We start from the raw sequence: 13816 nt of genomic DNA, 5'->3' as shown, positions 1-13816 counted from the left end.
ATGATGTCAAATTCATGAAATTTAAGAAAGAGAATCACTATACTAACCATAAAGTGCCAGTATATCATTATTCAATCAGCCGGTGTTTATAGAGTGATTTCAAATGATTGAAACAAAAAAGTCCACCTAGTCAGTTCACATTTCAGCTTACAAATTCTCAAAAATACAGTTTCTACATAGCTATACAATTTCAGTTCTCTATACCTTTATATGTTTATTGTCTGAAAATATTTTAGTAAATTTGTGAAATTTTACAAGGTACTTTCTACTATAAGAAAAAATAATATCTTCAGACATTAAATATTAAGTTCTAGAAATGCTCATTTTCCTTTGAACCCACACTTACAAATTTTACTCCTGGTTTTACAAGATTTATTAGAAATAAGTCAAAACATTCTCATAAATACATAAGGTAAATCTACACCAGGTCACATAATCAATATGCATCCTTTTAAAGAATATATTTCCCTAAACTTTGCATTATGATTTTTTAATTTTAAACCAAACTTATGGTATTGGCATGTAGTATGCACAGGTTGTTTATTTGGGAAGACAACTTGTATTCATATTAACAATAATTTTCTTTCAAATCAAACATGGAATATTGGGTATTTGCCATTTCATTAGAAAGATAAGGGTGGTAATATCCTTGATAATGTATTAAATAAATTCTATAACCCTCCATATTAAACCAAGTGACAGGTAGCACATATAATAAGCAGAGAAATTCTTATGAAGAGCAATCACTCACCTTCTTTTTGAGATTAATTGGTCTAACTATAAGTATATGCATATATGAAGAATACACTTTAAAATCAGTTGCTTTTTCTTTTGTTTCATAAACTGTCCAACATAATGAGAATCAGAGCATGGGATAAATTGCTAAGACTATGCTTCTCTTGGAATTATCCAGGAAAAAAAGCTTTTGTGTAATTTATATAACTTACCTCTTGCATATTGTAAACCCTAAATGGGACACATTTGAAGATTTTTTCTTTAAAAAATAGTTACTTCAAAGATCTGCTACATAGAGTAAAAATCGTTAGTTACTCAAGCAAAAATAATCACAGATAAATTTGCTATATAAGATAATAAAAATTTTATCATCACTTTGTAAATATGAAATAATTACATTTCAAATTTCCTTTAAAATAGAAGAATATTTTTATAAAGCTTTATTTCTAAAGAAGCTCATAGTATTCCTTTTAAAAAACTCATTCCTTGATTGCTAATCTAAATTAATCAAAATGTCTTTCTTTTATTACCTATTTACTATAAATTTAATGTCTTTACTTACTTGTAACATCCTTCATTTCTGTTAGGTGTCATGGACCAATTTTCTGGGGAATGCACTTCAGACCTATGGGTCAGAAATATTCATCTGATACAGCAGAACTTTACATACAGAGAATGTGTGGGCATGCACAATATTTAGGATTGAAATGAAACAATTTCAGGCATTAATTTAAAAACAACTATAAAATTCTAACTTCTTTTAATCTTATCCATGTAATAGTCAATTTTAACTTTACCTCAAATGCATACATTTTATACCATATTAAATCTTTAACACCCACTTACTTACCTTAGATTAAAAAGTCCAGAAAATAACACACACATTTACAGCCTTTTCAATTTCAGAGTACTCATTCCCAATGGAAAACATTGAAAAAAGGAAAACAAAATGTCTAGCCAAGAAAAGAGGCATAAAATTAAAACTAAAATCTCATGTATATATAGTGTGAATGTTGTAATTTATTCTATAGTTGATATTATAACCCCCTTTTCTTAGGGGTATAAACCATAATAAGGACTCTAGAGAGAATATTCTTGTGTTGTTCATAAATATACCTTACTATGATCCTAATAATAGGTACTTATTAATAAAAAGAAACACTTATATTTACTAAAACTAATATAAATTTTTTAAAAAGCTAAATTATAGAAGATTGATAATTTTGTAACTATCAAGGCTAACACTAAACAGAGAATGATCAAGAATTGAATTTCAAGACAAAAGTAGAGACCACTGAAAACAAAATACAACAGTTCAAAGTACATGGGATGTGACAAAAGTGGTGCTAATAGGGAAGGACACAGAGACAATGGCCTACATCAAGGAGCAAAGCAGTCCCACACAGACTCTAAGCTCACAATTAAAGAAATTAAAGAAGAATAAATTAAACCCAAAGACAGGGGAAGGAAGGTTGTAATAAAGATCAGAGCAGAAATAAAAACAGAATAATAACAATAGAAAAAAAAAGTCAATGAAACCATGTGCCAGTTCGTAGGGAAAATAGTTAAAATAGATAAACACCAAGCCAGATTTATCAAGGAAAAACAGAGTATATAAAAAAAAAAACCCAAAACAGAAAATAAAAAGGAGTAATTAGAACAGACACAATAGAAATGTAAAAGAAAATTAGAGAATACAATGAAAAATAATATGCCAATAAATTGGACAATGTAGAAGAATGGATAAATTACTTGAAAAAAACAACCTTAAAAGGCTGACCCAGGAAGAGAAATAGAAAACATTAACAGACCAATAAAGGTAATGAAATTGAATTGGTAATTTAAAAAAATACTCCCAACAAACAAAATTGCAGGACCAGATGGCTTCACAGCTAATTTTATCAAAATTGATAAAAGAGGTAACACCCATACTTATTAAAGTATTCCAAAAAATAAAGGAGGGAAGACTTCCAAAATTGTTCTATGAGGCCAGCATCCTCTAATATGAAAATCAAAGACACTGTAAAAAAAGGAAGTTATAGACAAATATCCTTGATGAACATAGAGGTAAAAATCCTAAACAAAATACTAACAAACAAATTCAAAAATACATCAAAATTATCATTCATCATTAACAAGTGTGATCTAATATAGAGATTCTAGGATGGTTTAATATTTATAAATCAATCAATGAGATACACCATATTAACAAAAGGAAGGATAAATAGATGCTGAAAAACATTTAAAAAAATTCACCATCCATTCATGATAAAAACTCTCAACAAAATGTAGATAGAAGGTACATGCCTCAACATAATAAAGGCCAATTATGACAAACCCACAGCTAAAATCATACTCAGTGATGAAAGCTGAAAAAATTTACTCTAATAACAGGAACAAGACAAGGATGCTAAATCTCACAACTTTTAGTCAGCATAGCACTGGAAGTCACAGTCATGATAATCAGACAAGAATAAGAGAGAAAAGATGTCTACATCAGTAAGGAAAAACCAAACCTGTCACTGGTGGCAGATGACACAGATCTATATATGGAAAACCCCAAAGACACCACCAAAATCTGTTAGAGCTGATAATTGGATTCAGTAAAGTTGCAGGATACAAAATCAGTACACATCAATATGACCCATCATACAGCAAGCTAGCAGAAAGAGAAATCAGGAAAATATTTCCATTTATAAATGCATCAAAAATAATAAAATACCTAGGAACAAACTTGACCAAGATGGTGGATGGCCTGTACTCTGAATAAGACACTGGTGAAAGAAATTAAAGACACAAACACAATGCAATCCCCACCAAAACAACAGCAGCATCTTGTAATGAACTGCAGCAAATAATCAAAAAATTCATATAGAACCATGAAAGCACCAAATAGCCAAAGCCATCTTCAGAAAGGACAAAGCTGGGGATAGTAACCAACATGATTTCAAGCTATACTAGACATTCCAGTAATCAAATCAGTATTACCCCAGCCAAAAAGTAGACCCATAGATCAATGGCACAGAATTGAAAAACCAAGAAGTAAGTCCATTTAAATATGGTCAATTTATATGTGATAAAGGTGACATAAATATATAGTGAAGAAAAGACAGTCTTTTCAATAAATTGTTAGGAAAGCTGGAGAGCTACATGCAAGAGAATGAAAATGGATTACTGTCTGGCTTCATACACAATGTAAATTCAAAGTGGATTAAAGATAAATACAAGACTAACCATGAAATTCTTAGGTAAAAACATAGGCAAAAATAACTTGAACATAAACAAGAGTAATTTTTATCTGGACATGTTACCATGGTCAAGGGAAACAAAAGCAAAAATGAATATGTGGAATTATATCGAACTAAAAATCTTCTGTACAGCAAAGGATACCATCAACAATGAAAAAAGGCAGAATATAGGATGGGAGAACATATTTGTGAATCATTCATCTGATAAGGGAGATAACATTCAAGCTCTATAAGGAGCTCATGCTACTCAATCCCAAAAAAACAAATGGAGAGAGGACCTGAACAGACATTTTTCCAAAGAAGAAATACAGGTGGCCAACAGGCACATGAAAATATGTTGCACATTGCCAATCATCACGGAAATGCAAACCAAAACCACAAGGAGATGCCAGAGTGGCCACTATCTAAAAGATAGGAAATAACAAGCATTGGTAAGGATGTGGAGAAAAGCGAGCCTTCCTACACTGCTGGTGGGAATGTACAATGATGCAGACTCTATGGAAAGAATTATAGAGATTCCTAAGCAACTAAAAATAGAAGTTCCATATGACTCAGTAAGTCCACTTCCAGGTATTTATTAAAATAATTCAAAATCCCAGTTTCATAAAGATATGTGCACCCCTGTGTTTAATGTTGTGTTATTTACAATAGCCAGTATATGGAAGCAACCTAAGCATCCATAAGCAGAATGATGAATAAAGAAGAGGTGGTATATATACACAATAGAATATTATTCATCCATAAAAAAGAAAGAGATACTGCTATTTGCAACCATATGGATGGATACAGAGGGTATTGTGCTATATGAAATAAACCAGATGGAGAAAGAGAAATACCATATGATATCACTTGTGTATGCAATACAAAAAATCGAAATTAACAAGATTTATAGACACTGAGGTAGGTCTGGAAGTTACCATGGGAGAGAGGTTAGTGTGGGTGGCTGGTGTGGGTGAGGTGGATAAATAGGCATAAAATCTCAATCATAATACAACTTGGTCACAAGTTGGAAGTTCAGTATGCAGAATACAGTCAATGGTTCTTTAACATTTTCCTATGTTGATACACAGTAAGTGTACTAGTTGGGATGAGGTTTTTATAGCGGGTTTAACTGTTGAATCATTGTACTGTACAGTTGAAACCAGTATAATATTGTATTTCTGCTATATTTCAATGAAAATAAATTAGAAAGAAATCACCCAGTATTCAAGAAGTATAAAGTGAATGACACAGTTTAAAAAATGGATATTCACTTCACTGATGTGATAAATAAGTAGTAAGTAAGGAAAGATGTCCAGGACCAATAGACATGGAGATGTACAATCAAGGTTACATATGGAACCAGAAGTAAAATACAACAAGTGAAAATTTCAAACGGGTGTGAGGATGAACAGCACCTGAATCTCTCACACACTGCTGGTGGTGATGTAAAACACTGCAACTACTCTGAAAAATGTGGTCAGTTTCTAACACGGAAACATACTCATGACACAGAAATCATAGCCCTAGTTTTTTGGGAGAAGTGGAAAATTATATATACCAACCTGTATACAACATCTATAGCCATTTATTCAGAATCATCAAAATCAGGAAATAATACAAATGTCCCTCAGGGATGCAGCTATAAATAATTATTGCTTGGCAATAAAATTTACTACAATATGCGCAATAGCTTGTATGAAATCCAAAAGGATCATGCTGAGTGAAACAAGCAGTCTCAAAATTTATGTACTGTTGATTCTATGTATACAAATTCTCCACTTGGCGAAACTATAAGGATGAAGAGACAATTCCCTGCCAGGGTCTAGGGACTGAGTGAGGGTGTGGATACCAAGGACTACGAGAGCGATTGGGGGAAGGCTTATGTTTCTGATTGCAATGATAGTCACAGGCTCTAAACAAGTGACAAAATTCATGGGAAGCATAAACCAAGAAAGGATACTAATATTCTTGTAACAGCAAATTAGGGTACATAATTAAAAGAAGAGAGAAAATACATTAGTTATGTTTCCATACTCTTTTTATGTATTTTTACTTAAATAGTGATTTTAATAATGAAAATTGTTATTTCTTAAACAAGAATTGTGTCTTTTTTTGGCTTTATTGTTCCATTCTTTGGGGGAATAATTCAGAGAATCAGGAACAAAATCTAAGAGATGAATATATATGATCATAGTTAAGGAACTATTTCTGAACATTAAAATTTTAATTTACAAACTCATAGGAGCTATTGATTTGACAATTTACAAATATTAACATATTACAAATAGGAATGTAGTGTTTAATTTACTACCTTGTTTACCATTATGACATGGAATACACATAATAAATTTGCTCTATTGCATGAACTTGAACTTTTCATAAGATTGATCCAATTAAACACAAAAGAGTGTAATTTTTAACCATTATTCTGGATGTCTTTTGTGCTGATGATGTTTGCAGAGGGGGATTTATCTCTTCAACCCTAAGCCCATTGTTAAAAAGAGAATAAATATTTGTGGACAACTCATAATTTATTAAAATAACAAATAAAACGTCAGATTAAAGGAGATTGTAATGTGTTACATAAGCCTAAGAGTTAGTCAAATACTTCCCTGCATATCAGTATATATAGTTGAAAGTTACATATAGATGTATAAGCATGAATTAAGCTTATATATACATATACATGTATATACATGTATATATACACACACACACATATATATATCAAGCTACATTTTTCATACAAACATATGAATAAGAACTTAGAATATATGCAGGTCTTGACCTTGCTCATTGCTTTACAAAGATTTGACTCAAATGAAATCATATGTCCAGGACTCCCTGACATCTGAAGATGTCCAGATAACAAAACCCTTTCAAATACAGATTAATTAGAAACTTTTAGATCTGCTTCCACAAAGCATTCTTCCAAGGGTCTCAGTGCAGCTCACATGCCCTTCCCTCCTTGTAGGTGCCAAGACCCGGATGCAATGACTTAGGCTGCCATCCACTGATTGCAAACGTTTGGAGCTACAGTGGATGGGTGCAGGGATGGATGCAGCTGCCATGATGGCTTCGATTCCTGGGAATTAGAGCCACGTGCTAAGAATGCTGAGGAGAAACCTATGGGAGCCCAGGTGCCCGGTCATATTTGATGTCAGTATTTCACCCATTTCTCTACTGTGAAAGAAAATCTATAATTTTGCTTAAGCCACATTTTTGATGGGTATGTTTTGACTCAAAGTTATGCTTTCCAATGAATGCATTAGTCAAGCAACACCCAAAAGAGGAGAGGAAATGAGGATTGGAGAGGATGGTGGAGGAAATGTATAGGCAGTTCCTGATTATAATAGGGTACCCATTTCTATTGTCTGAAGTTGTAAAAGGTGAAGGTAACAGATAAAGCAACTGAAGTTGAAATCTGTTTCATAAATTACAATGGAAACCATGTAAAGTTTACAGTTCTTCTAATGTATAAATAAAGAAACTTAAAAAAAGAAAAATCTTTAACATAGATGCCTATTTTGGGTAAAATTGCAATATTTCCAGAATCTCTTGTCTGGCCACAGTGCATCTCCAAATAAATGCATCTCCAAAAAAATAGGTGTTTCCAAGGGGTGGAGAGAAGTAGACCATCTCCATATCAATAGACAATGACAATGGGAATTGAGGGAATATCTGGACTGAAGAGGTTGGGCAGGGCCCCTTTTTGCAGGCTGTTCACAAGAGACTCACGCAAGCAGAAGTGGACGACTGCTTGGAAACAATAAACGGGTTTCTCCCACTTTATTTCTCCTTTTGATTGATTTTGGTTTCAAAGATATTTTGCCCCAGGCTGGAAAAATATCCCCCCCAACCCCCAGAGTTACATGTAGAAAGTTACAACAATCAAAATTTTTACCCTTCTATAATTTAATTTTCTTTCACTTACATTAAGTTGAATAAATATAAAATAAGTAAGTGTCTATTATTATTACAAGTGCCAATTATTAGGGTAGTAGAAATTCACACTTATGAAGAAGTCAATAATATTCTCTCTAGGGAATTAGTTTTTTCTTAGAGAAAATTGGGTATAATAAACTATAAAATAAGCTGCAGTATTCACACTGTATATGAGTGAGAAGTTTGCTTTAACTTTGGTACTTTTTCTTTGGGCAGATTATTTTACTTTCCTTCTGTTGAATGTTTTTATTGTGAATGAACTCTCTGAAATTGAAAAGGCAATGAAAGCATGAAGTAAATTCTGCACTTTTTAAGCCAAAATAAATAATTTGATATTGGTAAAGTTGTTAATATGGTATGAACACGTATACCTTGGATAGATCAGTTAAAATTGAATACTAAACAGGGAAGATGCAGGGTGTGCAATTCCTACTATTAAAGAGTGTGTGCGTAAACAAATGCTTATAATTATTTAATTTCAGCCCTAGAAATTGTGTATCCACATGCAGGTGTGTATCCAGATCCTCTGGCTGTGAAGTTCTGCTGTATCAAATGGATTTCTCTGACCCAAAGACCTGAATGTGTGTCCCCTAAAATATTGGTCCATGAGACCAAACAGGCAGTAAGGATTCAACAAAGCAGGAAGAGTGATGAAATTTAGGACATTTTTGACTGCTTTAAATGATTACTTATCAATCCACTGAGTTAAATAGGAAGGATATGGATTTCTTCTTTATCAATAGAGCCTTAAGAAACATCTTCCTGTTCATAATTTTCAATGTAGTTTTCCCTGATGTTGAAATACTAAAGAAATTATAACATTTTAATTATCTTAAAAAATTCAAGATATATCAGAGATTATTTTTGCTTGATTAACTAATTTACTTTTCTCCGTGTAGTGGATCCATGAAGTAAACATTTGCTAAATAACAGAGCTTCATATGAGGTTTGTTTCAGTTTAAACACAGGCAAAAGGGTAAGTTATACAATTAAGAAAGCTGTTTTCTGGATAGTATCCATGAGAGATGAGAGAGCTAATCTTGGCCAATTTAATATTTAATGTCTCAAAATATTGATTTCTCTTGTAATAGTACCTTTTAAAATTTTATAAAGTTACTACAACATTTTCTTAAACTGAATATATAAAGATGTAGAAAACTGAAATTTTGCTTCTGTAGAGCCTTGATCTTTCTGATTTTGTGAACTGACAGGGTAGATGGTTTTTGTTTCACGTATTCTAATTCACTCACTAAGCACCCACTGATTGAATAATGTTGTCCAAGCATGTTGCTGTTAATATAATCATTTTCTTCCTTAAATTTTATGACTTTAATATCATGAAAATACTTTCTACTTTTCTCTGAAGTATGGTTCAGAACTGTGGCTATGTGAGGAAAGAGTAAAATCATCCCACAATAACATCAGAGATACTTATTTAAATATCACATGGGGAAGAGGGATGGGAGGGTGGTCAGAGTGGGTGAAGGGGATAAAGAGGTGCAGGCTTCCTATTATGAAATAAATTAGCCATGGGGATGAGAGTACAGTATATGGAATATAATAAATAATATTATGGAATACTTGTATAATATCTGTAGATGGTATATACATTTGTCATGGTGAGCATTTAGCAATGGATATCATTGTCAAATCACTAAGTTATACACTGAAAATAATATAAAGTGTACATTAACTATATTTCAATTAAAGTTAAGGAGCAGTAGCCCACAGGTAACTATTCAACAGTTTATTAATTTTATGAAATATGGAAGAAATTGTAAAATTAAAGATTGACATCCATAATGATTTCTACAGTTTTCAAAAAACAGACAGACAGGCTGGCAGAAAGAATGGAAGTGAGAAGGGAAGATAGAAAGAATAGTAAGGAAAAGAAAAAGACCAAGAAAAGAAGGAAGGATATAATGAAATATTGCATTAAAATATGGTAGATAATAATTTCATTCCATCTGTATAAATAAATCATTACAGGTAATTTGTATTATTTATACTATGCATTTAATCTCATCAAATATTTCATTAATAATTTCCAGTAGATTAAATAGGTATTGAGGTTGAACCATTTAAAATGTTTATGTTTTCTAATCATCTTTCTCTTTTTCTATCATTCACATGTAATATTTAAAAAACATAGTTTTAAAAGTGACAGAAAGATAATAGAAATAGTGATTTTTAGACCTTAGGTTAAAGTTATTGTAAATACAAATGCAATTTAAAAATTAAATATCTTACTATGGCCAAAAGCTTCAGTCATTTATGATTGTGTACCCTCACACTTCCTTGAATAATGACACATATGATGATATGTTTGTTTTAAGGGTAATGGGATTTGAATATCATGTCAATATTTTGGTTTCTAGTTTCATTCACATTTATACACTACTGAACTAGTTTTATTTTCCTTTCTTATTTTAGTTTTTTAATGAAATATTGATGACATACAATATTATGTTGGTTTCACAGCCAAGTGACCCAAAAGTTGTACTCATGACCAAATGTTTACCATGGTAAGTGTGGTTACTGTGTCACCATGAAATTATACTACAATACTGTTAGTTCTATTGCCTATTCTGTACCTCCGTCTCTCTGATTAAATTATTTTAATATTACAAGTTTGTACCTCTTATCCAATACATCTTTGCATCTGCATTACCAATGGTAACCAGTATCTGTTCTCTGTGTTTATGAGTCTGTTTCTGTTATATTTGTTTGCTTATTTAAGTTATAGGATAAAATGTTTTTTTAATATACTCATTCTGGAAAACATCTGCTAAAATTCATACTTCAATGATTATGATTCTAAGTTATAAAACCATTTCCACATTTATTTTCACCAACACATACATTTTGTATAAACAGGAGACACACCTTTCATTCTTTTCCATGCAAAAATTCCTGATAATTATTCTTTTTAATGTCTTCTCATTGCTACCAGTTATTAAAATATATACCAGGTATTTATTTATTACTGTTTGTGGGGTCTTTTGTTGTTGTTGTGTACAAAAGTGAAATCATGGGGTAGGAGGATGGGTGAAAAATAGTGAAGGGGATAAAAAGTACAAACTACAAATAATAAAATAAATTAATCATAAGAGTGGAAGTACAACATAGAGAATATAACCAATAGTATTGCATTATTGTGGTAACAGGGGTACATTTACTATGGTGAGCAACTATTAATGTAATTATTGAGTTATTCTGTTATTCATCTAAAACCAATATATTATTATATAAGAAGTATCTGCAAAAATTATATACCTTAAGAATACATAGCTTCTGTCATTGATGTCATTAAACTTGAGATAGTGCATAAAATTCTACACATTGAGATACTATGAAGCAAAATAAAGTAAATGCCCAACTAGGTGTGAAGGACACAAAGGTAGCTCTCACTGAATTGTGGAATCCCAAACACTGGTGAAACCACAGTAATTTTATTAAGAAATCATTTTTTAACATCTCCTTAGGGATGTGGAGGTGTTCCTTAGTGTAAGGATCTGAGGATGAGTATTACAAGAAACAACATGAAATCAGGAAATGTTTTAACAACAGTTCTAATAATTAGAATTTTTAATTAATATATGGATAGCATATTCATCACCAACCACACACAATAATTTTCAAATTTCTAATAAATAGTTCCCTTATTTTTTCTCTAACCTGTGCTTGTTGGCTTCCCTCCCTCCAGGGAGACCCCCGTGGGAGAGGAGATAGATGGCTACAATCTCACCACCGTGACTCACTTTATCCTCACGGGGCTCTCTGACCTCCCCGAGGTGCACTATCCTCTCTTTGCGGTCCTTGCCATCACCCACCAGGTCACCTTGTTGGGAAACGGGGCCATTCTCTTGGTCATTGCGACTGAGAAAAACACAACCATCTATTACTTCCTGGCCAGTCTGTCCCTCTTAGACATATTCTGCCCATCAGCTACTGTCCCCAAGATGCTGGACAACCTCTTTACTGGGAATGACAGCATCTCCTTCCTGAGCTGTGTTTTGCAGCTTTATTTCCTGGTGGCCCTGGCGGGGACTGAGGTCTTCCTTCTCGCTGTCATTGCTTATGACCGGTATGTGGCCAACTTTTTCCCCCTGCGTTACACCCTCATCATGACCAAGGCTCGCTGTGCCCAGCTGGCAGCAGGGTTTCTACATTCCCTCCTCCATACAGTGTCCACCTTCTGCCTGTCTTTTTGCAAGTCCAGTCGGGTTAACCAGTATTACTGTGACATCCCCCCAGTGGTGGCCCTCTCCTGCTCATCCACCTACATAGAAGAAATGCTTATGTTTGTGGTATCAAATATTTTGGGAATTGGTGCCTTCCTAACTACCTTCATTTCTTATGTACATCATATTCACCTTCCTAAAGATCCAAACAGTGGAAGGGAAGCTCAAAGCCTTCTCCACATGTGCCTCCCACCTCATGGTGATTGGGTTGTTTTATGGCACAGTAATATTTACCTGTTTGGCCTTCCTCCAGTCACCACTCCCCAGCCAGGGACAGGCTCATCACCATGCTCTATGGGGTTATCACCCCAATGCTAAACCCCAGGATCTACAGCTTGAGGAGCATAGAGGTGAAAGGGGCACTCAACAGGGCCTTATGTGCCTGAGCATGTTTACAGTGAGTGTAACAGTAAAACAGAAAAAGTCAGTACTCATTTTAGAACACACTGATGAGAAGAATTTATAGAAAATAATGTTTAATTGACACAGAATATATACTTACATATATGGTGTAATTTATAGGCATGTGAACATACAGGTAAGTTTAATGATACCTATCTGTATGGGTATCTGTCTTTCTCAAAGGGGAATTTAAAATGTATTGTCCCCAAATAGACATTTCCATAAACAGCAGAGAACATTAATCACACTATTAGGAGGTATAACGTGAGCCCATCTTCTAAGTTAACTTGGGATTTTGTTCACATTCATGGATATCCATATCTGTAGCTATACCTGTATCATCTTTACTTTTATATACACTTTAAATCTATATCTAAACTTCTCTCCGTTAATACTTGTTTTATTTCTTTGCCTTTTGTGATGCAGCTTATGCCAATAAACCTTTATAACATTATCATTTCACTCAACCTGTCTCAGTTTTTGCTTCCACTTACTGTATAGTTCTCTGCTTTTCTTCATGTTGGGTAACCTTTCCATTCTCAGATCTATCTATTTCTCCAAGAAGAGGACTTAGTTTCTCTACCTGTGATTTACTAATATAATTCAGTTCACTATATTATTGCCTTTTTAACTTTATCATTTTCAAAACTGAAAGCACCATCTTTTAACTCATGCACACATTCTTATCAGCTGCCATATATTTTTGGTATCAATTTTCCCCAACCACAAAGACTAAATGTGATCAGAAAGCTGTTGATTCTGAGGGGATGGTGCATCTTACACACTCTATTTTATGTTGTTTACTTTTCCTGTCACCTCTAGAAATAGGAAGGTTTTCTCTGTGCACTAATACTTATGTGATTCTTTGCTTTATCTACAATCACGCACATTTTACCCATAGTTTTCCTCAATCTGGGGATGTATTACCTCCTATGTTTAGTCCCCACTCAGATGATCTCTCCCTGAATTTTTGTTTCTCTTTCCACTCCTTGGCATTCATTGTTTTCTCTCCTCCTCTTTTCTGCAATCTGTCCGTCCTTTATCACTACTGAATTCTTCTTGCATTATCCAAAGACATCCTGTTAACTCCTCCTCTAGACTGTAACTAACTTTCCAAGTCATTTTCAAATCTTTATGAAATGATTGCCTCATCATATGTACTTATTCCACATCAGCTAGGCTGTGTGCACGTCTCCTGCCATACTTCGGAAACAATTTCATTTTCCAAAGCTCATCATTGCCCTGAAATACATCATCTGC

The 13816-nt window shown here is 33.3% G+C and overlaps 1 protein-coding gene across 1 annotated transcript; it reads left to right on the top strand.

The window, feature by feature from the left end:
• Positions 1–10415: 10415 nt before the first annotated feature.
• LOC118912967 (olfactory receptor 5V1-like) lies at positions 10416–12472 on the top strand. The gene is made up of 2 exons (XM_057490454.1): positions 10416–10435; positions 11617–12472. The coding sequence occupies exons 1-2, from the start codon at positions 10416–10418 to the stop codon at positions 12470–12472; spliced, it is 876 nt and encodes a 291-aa protein (XP_057346437.1).
• The last annotated feature ends 1344 nt before the right edge of the window (positions 12473–13816 follow it).

The sequence above is a fragment of the Manis pentadactyla genome, chromosome 13, assembly GCF_030020395.1.
Source record: "Manis pentadactyla isolate mManPen7 chromosome 13, mManPen7.hap1, whole genome shotgun sequence".
Classification (NCBI taxonomy): domain Eukaryota; kingdom Metazoa; phylum Chordata; class Mammalia; order Pholidota; family Manidae; genus Manis; species Manis pentadactyla.
Note: the sequence above shows the minus strand (reverse complement) of the source record. Positions and strands in the feature narration are given on the sequence as shown.